A 15,575-nucleotide genomic window follows, 5' to 3' on the forward strand; every position below is an offset into this window, starting at 1 on the left:
GCTAACTTAATGATTTAAAACCTGGAGACACGAAAAACACCGTAAAACCGGATTTACGCCGTTGTAGTAACACCGCGGGCTGTTTTGGGTTAGTTAATTAAAAACTATGATAAACTTTGATTTAAAAGTTGTTATTCTGATAAAATGATTTTTATTATGAACATGAAACTATATCCAAAAATTATGGTTAAACTCAAAGTGGAAGTATGTTTTCTAAAATGGTCATCTAGACGTCGTTCTTTCGACTGAAATGACTACCTTTACAAAAACGACTTGTAACTTATTTTTTCGACTATAAACCTATACTTTTTCTGTTTAGATTCATAAAATAGAGTTCAATATGAAACCATAGAAATTTGATTCACTCAAAACGGATTTAAAATGAAGAAGTTATGGGTAAAACAAGATTGGATAATTTTTCTCATTTTAGCTACGTGAAAATTGGTAACAAATCTATTCCAACCATAACTTAATCAACTTGTATTGTATATTATGTAATCTTGAGATACCATAGACACGTATACAATGTTTCGACCTATCATGTCGACACATCTATATATATTTCGGAACAACCATAGACACTCTATATGTGAATGTTGGAGTTAGCTATACAGGGTTGAGGTTGATTCCAAAATATATATAGTTTGAGTTGTGATCAATACTGAGATACGTATACACTGGGTCGTGGATTGATTCAAGATAATATTTATCGATTTATTTCTGTACATCTAACTGTGGACAACTAGTTGTAGGTTACTAACGAGGACAGCTGACTTAATAAACTTAAAACATCAAAATATATTAAAAGTGTCGTAAATATATTTTGAACATACTTTGATATATATGTATATATTGTTATAGGTTCGTGAATCAACCAGTGGCCAAGTCTTACTTCCCGACGAAGTAAAAATCTGTGAAAGTGAGTTATAGTCCCACTTTTAAAATCTAATATTTTTGGGATGAGAATACATGCAGGTTTTATAAATGATTTACAAAATAGACACAAGTACGTGAAACTACATTCTATGGTTGAATTATCGAAATCGAATATGCCCCTTTTTATTAAGTCTGGTAATCTAAGAATTAGGGAACAGACACCCTAATTGACGCGAATCCTAAAGATATATCTATTGGGCCTAACAAACCCCATCCAAAGTACCGGATGCTTTAGTACTTCGAAATTTATATCATATCCGAAGGGTGTCCCGGAATGATGGGGATATTCTTATATATGCATCTTGTTAATGTCGATTATCAGGTGTTCACCATATGAATGATTTTTATCTCTATGTATGGGATGTGTATTGAAATATGAAATCTTGTGGTCTATTGTTATGATTTGATATATATAGGTTAAACCTATAACTCACCAACATTTTTGTTGACGTTTTAAGCATGTTTATTCTCAGGTAATTATTAAGAGCTTCTGCTGTCGCATACTTAAATAAGGACGAGATTTGGAGTCCATGCTTGTATGATATTGTGTAAAAACTGCATTCAAGAAACTTATTTTGTTGTAACATATTTGTATTGTAAACCATTATGTAATGGTCGTGTGTAAACAGGATATTTTAGATTATCATTATTTGATAATCTACGTAAAGCTTTTTAAACCTTTATTGATGAAATAAAGGTTATGGTTTGTTTTAAAATGAATGCAGTCTTTGAAAAACGTCTCATATAGAGGTCAAAACCTCGCAACGAAATCAATTAATATGGAACGTTTTTAATCAATAAGAACGGGACATTTCATAGATCAATGCTTCTTGCATTGGGTACTAAGAACAAAATTGGTTTTATTAATGGAACTTGTGTAAAAAGTACAACTGATCAAGTATTGGCTGCTCAATGGGAAAGGTGTAACACTGTTGTATTATCTTGGATCTTGGGAACTTTAACTGGAGAACTTTATTCTGGTCAAATCTTTAATAGTCTTGCTTTAAATGTGTGGAATGATCTTAAGGAAACTTATGATAAAAAGGATGGATCTGTTATTTTTAACTTACATCATAAAATAAATTCTTTAAAACATAATGATAGTCCTATATCTGAATACTATCATAATCTTAATAGTTTGTGGAAACAGTATGATTCAATGGTGTCCTCATCACCTTGTACTTGTGGTGCAGATGCTTGTACTTGTGCAGCATCTGTATATGTTGAAAGTAATAACAAAATGATGAAACTTATGCAATTCTTAATGGGATTAAATGATGTTTATATGCCAATAAGAAGTAATATCCTGTTAAGAGATCCATTACAAGATGTAAAAGTTGCATATGCTATAATTTCAAGAAAAGAATCACACAGAATTAACTCTTTAAAAGATTCTTGTTCTAAACCATATAATTCTGCCTTTGTGGCTCAAGGCCCCATTAAAAAAAATGCTAATAATGCTTCTAATTTCAACAATAACAGAGGTCCTAATCCCAACTTAAAATGTAAGAAATGCAATAAAATTGGCCACACAATTGAAAGATGCTTTGAATTAGTTGGATATCCACCAAACTTTAAGAAAAACTTCAACAATAACAGGAATTTTAACAATTTCAACAACTTCAGAAACACATCTAACAATAATGCAGCTTCAAATGAAGAAAGCATTAGTTCTTCCTCTCCCATTTCTTTTTCTCAGGAGTAGATGCTTAAACTTCTGAATCTCATAAAAGAACCTTCTACCACTGCTCCTGCAAGTGCTATGTCAAACATGGAAGGTATATTCTTCAATTCTAGTGTTAAGTTCAATATGAACTTTAACAAATTCTTTAATTCTAATCTTTCTCAATCAAAACCCATACAAAATGAATGGATTATTTATTCTGTTGCTAATCAACATATGACTACTTCCAGTAATGGTTTAAGTAGTGTTGTTGATATTTCTGGCTTAAAACTCACAGTGGGACATCCTAATGGTACTAAGGCTCTTATAAAAGGGATTGGTAATCTTGTTCTAAACAAGTTTATCACCTTAACTGATGTGCTAATTGTTCCTGAATACTGTATCAGTTTAATGTCTGTTGGAAAACTTTCAAAAGATAATAAATTAATTGTAAGCTTTAATGAATCAAAATGTTATGTCCAGGATTTGAAGGACAAGATAATAAGAGAGATTGGTAAAGAAGAAGGTGGCTTATATTTTTTTGGTAACAAAGTGAATTCCAAAGTGTCTGATATTAAGTGTAATGTAAGTTCTTGTTCTGCCTCATGTAAACTATGGCATTCAAGGTTTGGTCATCCTTCAGATCAAGTTCTTACAATTCTTAAGAATAAATTGAACATAACTGATAAAATTAACAATGATCCATGTGAAGTTTGTCATAAAACCAAATAAAGCAGAAATTCTTTTTCTTTGAGTGAACACAAAACCTCAAATCTTGGTGATTTAATTCATCTGGATTTGTGGGGTCCTTTTAGAGTGCAGTCAAGAGAAGGTTATAAATATTTTTTAACTGTTGTGGATGATTATTCTAGAGCAGTTTGGCTTTTCTTGATTAAAAGTAAAGAAGAAGTTTGTGATAATATAATTAATTTTGTTCAACTGCTGGAAACTCAATTCAGTAAAAAAGTTAAAATTTTCAGAAGTGATAATGGAACAGAATTTATAAATCAAAGAATGAATAATTTTACAAACAGCAAAGGAATAATTCATCAAACAACCTGCTCATATACACCACAAAAAAATGGTGTTGTTGAAAGGAAACATAGACACTTGCTAAATGTTGCAAGAGCTCTTATGATTCAAGGGAGGTTACCTTTAAACTTATGGTCTGAATGTGTTTTAACTGCTTGTTATTTGATTAACAGGACTCCTACATCTGTGCTTAATGGAAAATCTCCTTATGAGTTAGTTTTTAAAACTGAACCTAATCTCTCCCATTTGAAGTGTTTTGGTTGCCTTTGTTTTTCTGTTTCTCTTAATCATGTTGACAAATTTAGTTGCAGATCTATAAAGTGTATTTTAATTGGTTTTTCAAATGTCAAAAAGGGTTATAAGCTTTTTAGTCTTGAAGACAAAATCATTTTTTTCTCTAGAGATGTTAAGTTTTATGAAACTGTGTTTCCATTAAAAATGAAAAGTTCTTTTTCAAATGATTTTCATAATGATTCTTATTCTTCTTCAAAAGTTCAAACTAAAGTTTCTTCTGAAAATGATTTAAATAGCATAAATTTGTTTGATGATCTTTTTAAAACTACTAATAATACTTCAAGTCCCAATGATGAAGGGAGAGTAAAAAATGAGTGTGATGACAATAGTGATAATGAGCAGTCTGCTGTTCATAGTCCTGATGCAACACATAATGAAGGTAATCCTTCATTTCCTGAGGGCACCCATTCTTCTGAAAGTTAAAATATAAATGAATTAAGGAGGTCTTCCAGAAGCACAGTATTTCCTAAAAAATATGATGATTTTGTTGTTAATGGGAAGGTTAAATATGGTATTGAAAAGGTTGTAAATTACTCAAATTTGTCTAAAGATAATTATTGCTTTGTTTCAAACTTGAATAAATCTGTTGAACCAAAGTCTTTTAATCAAGCAATAACAGACCCTAATTGGGTTGAAGCAATGAACCTTGAAATAGAGGCTTTAAATAGAAATAACACATGGACTATTACTGATTTACCTGTTGACGGAGTGCCTGTTGGTAGTAAATAGGTTTACAGAATTAAATATAAAGCAAGTGGTGAAATTGAAAGATTTAAAGCAAGGCTTGTTGCTAAAGGATTTAGTCAACAAGAAGGAATTGACTATGATGAAACCTTTAGTCCTATTATTAAACATGTAACTATAAGGTGTTTCCTACCACTTGCAGTTCAAAATGATTGGCCTCTATTTCAGTTGGATATAAATAATGCCTTCTTGTATGGAGATTTAAATGAAGATATTTATATGACTTTACCAGAAGGGTATTATTTTGACTCTGAGAACAAAAATAAAGTGAACTTAATAAGCCTTTGTATGGCTTGAAACAAGCACCTAGGCAATGGAATGAAAAGCTTAATTCTGCATTACTTGAAAATGGTTATCATCAAAGTAAATCTGACTATTCTTTGTATGTTAAGAATATAGAAAATATTATTATTGCTTTGCTTGTGTATGTAGATGATATTGTTATTACAGGTAATGATATAAGTGAAATTGAAAAGTTCAAGGTTTTTCTTCAAACAAAATTTTTAATCAAAGACTTGGGAAAGTTAAAATATTTTTTGGGTATTGAGGTTTTAAGGTCAAATGAAGGTATTTGTCTTTCTCAAAGAAAGTATTGTCTTGAATTGTTTAGTGATTATGGTCAACTAGGCTGCAAAACTTTTGCTACACCTATTGAATCAAATCAGTGTATAAATTGTGAACCAAATGAAAAGGATTATTTGATTTCAAATGTAACAGAGTTTCAAAAGCTTGTTGGAAGATTAATTTACTTAACATTAACAAGGCCAGATATTTCTTTTGCTGTTCATGTGCTTAGTCAATATATGCATGCTCCACTTAAGTCACATTTAGATTTAGCTTTTAGAACATTGAAATATTTGAAAGCTGCTCCAGGCAGAGGTGTTCATCTTGTTAAAGGTACAAACTTGCCTTTAAGAGCTTATTGTGACTCTGATTGGGGTAAGTGCAGATTAAACAGAAAATCTGTTACTGGGTATATGGTATTCTTTTGTAATTCTTTAGTTTCATGGAAAAATAAAAAGTGAACAACAGTTTCTAGGTCAACTGCAGAAGCAGAGTACAGGGCTCTAGCATCATTTGCTTGTGAAGTTATTTGAAATGTCCCGTTCATATTGATTATAAACATTCCATATTAATTGATTTCGTCGCGAGGTTTTGACCTCTATATGAGACGTTTTTCAAAGACTGCATTCATATTTAAAAAAACCATAACCTTTATTTTATATATATAAAAGTTTAAAAAGCATTAAATAGATTATCAAATAATGATAATCTAAAATATACCGTTTACACATGACCATTACATAATGGTTTACAATAAGAATATATTACATCAAAAATAAGTTTCTTGAATGCAGTTTTTACATAATATCATACAAGCATGAACTCCAAATGTTGTCCTTATTTTAGTATGCAATAGCGGAAGCTCTTAATAATCATCTGAGAATAAACATGCTTAAAATGTCAACAAAAATGTTGGTGAGTTATAGGTTTAACCTATATATTATCAAATCATAATAATAGACCACAAGATTTCATATTTCAATATACATCCCATACATAGAGATAAAATTCATTCATATGGTGAACACCTGGTAACCGACATTAACAAGATGCATATAAGAATATCCCCTATCATTTTGGGAAATCCTTAGGACATGATAAAAACAACATCGAAGTACTAAAGCATCCGGTACTTTGGATGGGGTTCGTTAGGCCCAATAGATCTATCTTTAGGATTCGCGTCAATTAGTAGATCAGTTTACTAATTCTTAGGCTACCAAGCAAATGGGGAATATTCAGCTTCGATCATTCACCCATATAATATAGTTTCATTTACTTGTGTCTATTTCGTAAAACATTTATAAAACTGCATGTATTCTCATTCCAAAATATTAGATTTTAAAAGTGGGACTATAACTCACTTTCACATATTTTTACTTCATCGGGAAGTAAGACTTGGCCACTGGTCGATTCACGAACCTATAACAAATATGTACATATATATCAAAGTATGTTCAAAATATATTTACAACACTTTTAATACATTTTGATGTTTTAAGTTTATTAAGTCAGCTGTCCTTGTTAGTAACCTACAACTAGTTGTCCATAGTTAGATGTACAGAAATAAATTGATATATATTATCTTGAATCAATCCACGACCCAGTGTATACACGTCTCAGGCTAGATCACAACTCAAAGTATATATATTTTTGGAATCAACCTCAACCCTGTATAGCTAACTCCAACATTACTGCATATAGAGTGTCTATGGTTATTCCAAATAATATATATAGATGGGTCGATATGATATGTCAAAACATTTGCATACGTGTCTATGGTATCCCAAGATTACATAATATATTAGAATACATGTAAAATACAATATAAGTTAGCTAGGATATGATTAATATAGATTTGCTACCAATTTTCAAGTAGCTACAACAAGCAAAAATATCCAATCTTGTTTTACCCATAACTTCTTCGTTTTAAATCCGTTTTGAGTGTTTCAAGTTGCTATGGTTTCATATTGAACTTAAGTTTATGAATCTAAATAGAAAAAGTGTAAGTTTATAGTCAGAAATACAGGTTATAAGTCATTTTTGTAAAGGTAGTCATTTCAGTCGAAAGAATGACGTCTAGATGACCATTTTGGAAAACATACTTCCACTTTGAGTTTAACCATGATTTTTGGATATAGTTTCATGTTCATAAGAAAAATAATTTTCAAAGAAGAACAACTTTTAAATTAAAGTTTATCATAATGTCCGGTTTTACGGTGTTTTTCGTGTTTCCAGGTTTTAAATGTAGTGACCCGAACTTTTCCATGTTTATATATATTAATTGAGATTGATATTTACATGATTAAATGTTTCCAACATGTTAAGCAATCAAACTTGTTAAGACTTGATTAATTGAAATATGTTTCATATAGACAATTGACCACCCAAGTTAACCGGTGATTCACGAACGTTAAAACTTGTAAAAACTATATGATGACATATATATGGATATATATATAGTTAACATGATACTATGATAAGTAAACATATCATTAAGTATATTAAAAATGAACTACATATGTAAAAACAAGACTACTAACTTAATGATTTTTAAACGAGATATATATGTAACGATTATCGTTGTAAAGACATTTAATGTATATATATCATATTAAGAGATATTCATACATGATAATATCATGATAATATAATAATTTAAAATATCATTTGATATTATAAACATTGGGTTAACAACATTTAACAAGATCGTTAACCTAAAGGTTTCAAAACAACACTTACATGTAACGACTAACGATGACTTAACGACTCAGTTAAAATGTATATACATGTAGTGTTTTAATATGTATTTATACACTTTTGAAAGACTTCAATACACTTATCAAAATACTTCTACTTAACAAAAATGCTTACAATTACATCCTCATTCAGTTTCATCAATAATTCTACTCGTATGCACCCGTATTCGTACTCGTACAATACACAGCTTTTAGATGTATGTACTATTGGTATATACACTCCAATGATCAGCTCTTAGCAGCCCATGTGAGTCACCTAACACATGTGGAAACCATCATTTGGCAACTAGCATGAAATATCTCATAAAATTACAAAAATATGAGTAATCATTCATGACTTATTTACATGAAAATAAAATTACATATCCTTTATATCTAATCCATACACCAACGACCAAAAACACCTACAAACACTTTCATTCTTCAATTTTCTTCATCTAATTGATCTCTCTCAAGTTCTATCTTCATGTTCTAAGTGTTCTTCATAAATTCTACAAGTTCTAGTTACATAAAATCAAGAATACTTTCAAGTTTGCTAGCTCACTTCCAATCTTGTAAGGTGATCATCCAACCTCAAGAAATCTTTGTTTCTTATAGTAGGTTATCATTCTAATACAAGGTAATAATCATATTCAAACTTTGGTTCAATTTCTATAACTATAACAATCTTATTTCAAGTGATGATCTTACTTGAACTTGTTTTCGTGTCATGATTCTGCTTCAAGAACTTCGAGCCATCCAAGGATCCGTTGAAGCTAGATCCATTTTTCTCTTTTCCAGTAGGTTTATCCAAGGAACTTAAGGTAGTAATGATGTTCATAACATCATTCGATTCATACATATAAAGCTATCTTATTCGAAGGTTTAAACTTGTAATCACTAGAACATAGTTTAGTTAATTCTAAACTTGTTCGCAAACAAAAGTTAATCTTTCTAACTTGACTTTTAAAATCAACTAAACACATGTTCTATATCTATATGATATTCTAACTTAATGATTTAAAACCTGGAAACACGAAAAACACCGTAAAACCGGATTTACGCCGTCGTAGTAACACCGCGGGCTGTTTTGGGTTAGTTAATTAAAAACTATGATAAACTTTGATTTAAAAGTTGTTATTTTGAGAAAATGATTTTTATTATGAACATGAAACTATATCCAAAAATTATGGTTAAACTCAAAGTGGAAGTATGTTTTCTAAAATGGTCATCTAGACGTCGTTCTTTCGACTGAAATGACTACCTTTACAAAAATGACTTGTAACTTATTTTTCCGACTATAAACCTATACATTTTCTGTTTAGATTCATAAAATAGAGTTCAATATGAAACCATAGCAATTTGATTCACTCAAAACGGATTTAAAATGAAGAAGTTATGGGTAAAACAAGATTGGATAATTTTTCTCATTTTAGCTACGTGAAAATTGGTAACAAATATATTCCAACCATAACTTAATCAACTTGTATTGTATATTATGTAATCTTGAGATACCATAGACACGTATACAATGTTTCGACCTATCATGTCGACACATCTATATATATTTTGGAACAACCATAGACACTCTATATGTGAATGTTGGAGTTAGCTATACAGGGTTGAGGTTGATTCCAAAATATATATAGTTTGAGTTGTGATCAATACTGGGATACGTATACACTGGGTCGTGGATTGATTCAAGATAATATTTATCGATTTATTTCTGTACATCTAACTGTGGACAACTAGTTGTAGGTTACTAACGAGGACAGCTGACTTAATAAACTTAAAACATCAAAATATATTAAAAGTGTTGTAAATATATTTTGAACATACTTTGATATATATTTATATATTGTTATAGGTTCGTGAATCAACCAGTGGCCAAGTCTTACTTCCCGGCGAAGTAAAAATCTGTGAAAGTGAGTTATAGTCCCACTTTTAAAATCTAATATTTTTGGGATGAGAATACATGCAGGTTTTATAAATGATTTACAAAATAGACACAAGTACGTGAAACTACATTCTATGGTTGAATTATCGAAATCGAATATGCCCCTTTTTAATAAGTCTGGTAATCTAAGAATTAGGGAACAGACACCCTAATTGACGCGAATCCTAAAGATAGATCTATTGGGCCTAACAAAACCCATCCAAACTACCGAATGCTTTAGTACTTCGAAATTTATATCATATCCGAAGGGTGTCCCGAAATGATGGGGATATTCTTATATATGCATCTTGTTAATGTCGGTTACCAGGTGTTCACCATATGAATGATTTTTATCTCTATGTATGGGATGTGTATTGAAATATGAAATCTTGTGGTCTATTATTATGATTTGATATATATAGGTTAAACCTATAACTCACCAACATTTTTGTTGACGTTTTAAGCATGTTTATTCTCAGATGATTATTAAGAGCTTCCGCTATCGCATACTTAAATAAGGACGATATTTGGAGTCCATGCTTGTATGATATTGTGTAAAAACTGCATTCAAGAAACTTATTTTGTTGTAACATAATTGTATTGTAAACCATTATGTAATGGTCGTGTGTAAACAGGATATTTTATATTATCATTATTTGATAATCTAAGTAAAGCTTTTTAAACCTTTATTGATGAAATAAAGGTTATGGTTTGTTTTAAAATGAATGCAGTCTTTGAAAAACGTCTCATATAGAGGTCAAAACCTCGCAACGAAATCAATTAATATGGAACGTTTTTAATCAATAAGAACGGGACATTTCAGTTGGTATCTGAGCGTTGGTCTTAGAGAACCAGAATTTTGCATTAGTGTGTCTTATCGAGTTTGTTAGGATGCATTAGTGAGTCTAGACTTCGACCGTGTTTACTTGAAAAATGATTGCTTAATAAATTTTGTTGGAAACTATATATTTTTAACATGTGAATATTATGTGATATAATAATCTCTTAACGCGTTTGATATTATGTGATAGATGTCTACCTCTAGAACAAGTCCCATTGACTCACCTAATAATAATGAAGAGTCAAATGTAAATTGGAATGATTCGTGGACTGATTCACAAGTTCCCGAAGAGGAACCGGAAGAAGAGTCGGAACCGGAAGAAGAATCGGAACCGGAAGAAGAATCGGAACTGGATGAAGAAATAGAACCGGTGGGGGAAATAATAAAACGGTTAAGTAAAAGAAAATCCTCAACCAACCGACCAAGGTTAATTATGGTCAATGGTGTTTCCGCCAAGGAAGCAAAATATTGGGAGGATTACCAATTCTCCGATGAATCGGATTCCGACGAGAATTCCGATGATGTTATAGAAATTACCCCAACTGAATTTAAAAAGGCAACAGAAAATAATAAGGGAAAGGGCATAAAAATAGAGAAATCTAATTCCAACCTCGATGAACTTTATATGTATCGTCAACCCCTGAAGTCCTTAAGTTGTAACAATGACTCGGGAACCTCTAAACCACCAGGTTTTTCTAAACCAATGTGGAAAACGACGGCTCGTATTAGGGGAACATCATATATCCCTAGAAACTTGGCAAAATGAACCAAAACCGAAGAAGAAGAAACAAGCGAGTCGGAATAAGATAGTTGTATTCATGTGGTGTAATATATGTAATATAGTGTGCTTATGCTTTATGATATATGTAAAAATTGCTTGTATTAATAAGTATTTTTTTATGAATCTAACTCTTGTCTATTTTACAGTATAAAAACACAAAATGGATAGACAACCCAATATTTTAAGAGACCTACCCGGAGACATGATTGATGAAATCTTGTCTAGAGCCGGTCAGAATTATTCGGCACAACTATTTAAGGCGAGATCAGTTTGTAAGACATTCGAAGAACGTTCCAAGAATGCCTTGGTTTATAAAAGGCTTTCGTTCGAAAGATGGGGGATATCACATTGGGAAATCCATAAGTTACGATGTGTTTACTTTGATGCATATATTGCGGGGAACCCAAATGCTATTTTACGTAATGGGTTAAGAAATTATTTTGACTCAATATATCCGAATATTGGACTTCGTGATTTAGAAAAAGCGGCTAACATGCAACATAAAGAAGCATGTTATGCTTACGGATTAGTAATGTTCGCTTCTCACCAAAGTGAGAACAAGAACATCGGGCTACAACTATTAAACAAAACGTTCCCACAAGTGACGGAGTCGGTAATTGGGGTAAGAAATGAGGTTTTTAGATTATTACAGGACTTTTGGACATTACGTAACCCTCATCCCTTTGACGACGTTACAACACGCTGTCTTATCAATGGCCATAACGGTTATGTTCCACAAGACCAAGGATGGGAAGTAATCCTAGTAAAACCAGAATGCATGATTTGTTTCTGGACGTATGAATTACGTGTCTTTATTGCCTTTGCTGAACGACTTGTGTACTAGCTAGAATTATCTTCACAACCATCTTGTATCAAATTTATTGTGTGCTATATTTCATGCTATATGTAAAATAAGCGGTATTGTAAGTTTGTAAAATATTGTGTAAAAGATTGAACGCGAAATATTATTATAATCAGTTTTTCATATAGAATTTTAGTAGTTGAATTGTATATTAGCTACTAAGTATGAACTTAACGGGTATGTACTACCCGAATTTAAACTTATAAAACGCTAATATGAAGAAAAAGCTTTTATAAATGAGTTCATATTATGCTACGAAATACTATTAACTACTCTTAATATTCTGTATGATTAACTTGTTACGATTTGACTATTTTGAAGGAAATGGCACCGACTACTCGACACACCGTGAATATGAATGAAGAGGAATTCCGTACTTTTCTAGCTTCAAACATAGCCGCAGTACAGGCTGCGCTACATACCAACAATAACCTTGGATCTAGCAGTACAGGAAATCGTGTAGGATGCACCTACAAAGAATTCACTGCCTGCAAACCTTTGGAATTTGATGGAACCGAAGGACCGATCGGATTGAAACGGTGGACCGAGAAGGTCGAATCGGTGTTTGCCATAAGTAAGTATACTGAAGAGGACAAAGTGAAGTACGCTACGCATACCTTCACAGGTTCTGCATTAACATGGTGGAATACCTATCTAGAGCAAGTGGGACAAGACGATGCGTACGCATTACCGTGGTCAGCATTCAAGCACTTGATGAACGAGAAGTACCGTCCCAGAACCGAGGTCAATAAGCTCAAGACAGAACTTAGAGGGTTACGAACCCAAGGATTTGATATTACCACGTACTAAAGACGATTCACAAAATTGTGCCTATTGTATCCGGGAGCATTCGAAGATGAGGAAGAGAAGATCGACGCGTTTGTGAAAGGATTACCAGAAAGAATCCAAGAAGACATAAGTTCACACGAGCCCGCCTCCATACAACAGGCATGTAGAATGGCTCACAAACTAGTGAACCAGATTAAAGAAAGAATTAAAGAACACACTGCTGAAGAGGCCAATGTGAAGCAAGTCAAAAGAAAGTGGGAGGAAAACGGTGATAAGAATCACCAATACAACAACAACAGCAATTACAACAATAATCGCAACAATTATCCCAACAATTGCAACATCAATCGCAACTACAACAAACGGCCCAATAACAACAACAACAACAGCAACTACAACAATCATCCCAACAACAATAATAACCGCAACAACAACAACAATCAGAAGCAGCTATGCCAAAGGTGTGAAAAGTATCACTCGGGGTTCTGCAACAAATTTTGCAACAAGTGTAAAAGAAATGGTCATAGCGAGGCGAAGTGTGAGGTCGACGGACCAGGGGTTAATAGAACGAAAGGAACAAATGGTGTCGGAATGAGTAATGGCGGAGCAAGTAGTGTCGGAGCAAGTTATGCCAATGTAGTTTATTATAAATGTGGAAAACCGGGCCACATTATTAGAAATTGCCCGAACCAGGAGAACACGAATGGACAAGGTCGCGGAAGAGTTTTCAATATTAATGCGGCAGAGGCACAGGAAGACCCGGAGCTTGTTACGGGTACGTTTCTTATTGACAATAAATCTGATTACGTTTTATTTTATTAGGGTGCGGATAGAAGCTATATGAGTAGAGATTTTTGTGCTAAATTAAGTTGTCCATTGACGCCTTTGGATAGTAAATTTTTACTCGAATTAGCAAATGGTAAATTAATTTCAGCAGATAATATATGTCGGAATCGAGAAATTAAACTGGTTAGCGAAACATTTAAGATTGATTTGATACCAGTAGAGTTAGGGAGTTTTGATGTGATAATCGGTATGGACTGGTTGAAAGAAGTGAAAGCAGAGATCGTTTGTTACAAAAATGCAATTCGCATTATACGAGAAAAAGGAAAACCCTTAATGGTGTACGGAGAAAAGGGCAACACGAAGCTACATCTTATTAGTAATTTGAAGGCACAAAAACTAATAAGAAAAGGTTGCTATGCTGTTCTAGCACACATCGAGAAAGTACAAACTGAAGAAAAGAGCATCAATGATGTTCCCATAGCAAAAGAATTTCCCGATGTATTTCCGAAAGAATTACCGGGATTACCCCCACATCGATCCGTTGAATTTCAAATAGATCTTATACCAGGAGCTGCACCAATAGCTCGTGCTTCTTACAGACTTGCACCCAGCGAGATGAAAGAACTGCAAAGCCAATTACAAGAACTTTTAGAGCGTGGTTTCATTCGACCAAGCACATCACCGTGGGGAGCTCCTGTTTTGTTTGTCAAGAAGAAAGATGGTACATTCAGGTTGTGTATCGACTACCGAGAGTTGAATAAACTTACCATCAAGAACCGCTACCCACTACCGAGAATTGACGACTTATTTGATCAACTACAAGGCTCGTTTGTTTATTCAAAGATTGACTTACGTTCCGGGTATCATCAAATGCGGGTGAAAGAACATGATATTCCAAAGACTGCTTTCAGAACACGTTACGGTCATTACGAGTTTATGGTCATGCCATTTAGTTTAACTAATGCACCAGCTGTGTTCATGGACCTTATGAACCGAGTGTGTGGACCATACCTTGACAAGTTTGTCATTGTTTTCATTGATGACATACTTATTTACTCAAAGAATGACCAAGAACATGGTGAACATTTGAGAAAGGTGTTAGAATTATTGAGGAAGGAAGAATTGTACGCTAAGTTTTCAAAGTGTGCATTTTGGTTGGAAGAAGTTCAATTCCTCGGTCACATAGTGAACAAAGAAGGTATTAAGGTGGATCCGGCAAAGATAGAAACTGTTGAAAAGTGGGAAACCCCAAAAATTCTGAAACACATACGCCAGTTTTTAGGACTAGCTGGTTACTACAGAAGGTTCATCCAAGACTTTTCCAGAATAGCAAAACCCTTGACTGCATTAACGCATAAAGGGAAGAAATTTGAATGGAATGATGAACAAGAGAAAGCTTTCAGTTATTGAAGAAAAAGCTAACTACGGCACCTATATTGTCATTGCCTGAAGGGAATGATGATTTTGTGATTTATTGTGACGCATCAAAGCAAGGTCTCGGTTGTGTATTAATGCAACGAATGAAGGTGATTGCTTATGCATCTAGACAATTGAAGATTCATGAACAAAATTATACGACGCATGATTTGGAATTAGGCGCGGTTGTTTTTGC

At 32.8% G+C, this 15,575-nt stretch overlaps 1 protein-coding gene across 1 annotated transcript; it reads left to right on the plus strand.

The window, feature by feature from the left end:
* Nucleotides 1–1,759: 1,759 nt before the first annotated feature.
* LOC139870877 (uncharacterized) lies at nt 1,760–2,641 on the plus strand. The gene has a single exon (XM_071858642.1). The coding sequence runs from the start codon at nt 1,760–1,762 to the stop codon at nt 2,639–2,641; it is 882 nt and encodes a 293-aa protein (XP_071714743.1).
* Nucleotides 2,642–15,575: the final 12,934 nt, after the last annotated feature.

This window comes from Rutidosis leptorrhynchoides, chromosome 10 (assembly GCF_046630445.1).
Source record: "Rutidosis leptorrhynchoides isolate AG116_Rl617_1_P2 chromosome 10, CSIRO_AGI_Rlap_v1, whole genome shotgun sequence".
NCBI classification, from domain to species: Eukaryota; Viridiplantae; Streptophyta; class Magnoliopsida; order Asterales; family Asteraceae; genus Rutidosis; species Rutidosis leptorrhynchoides.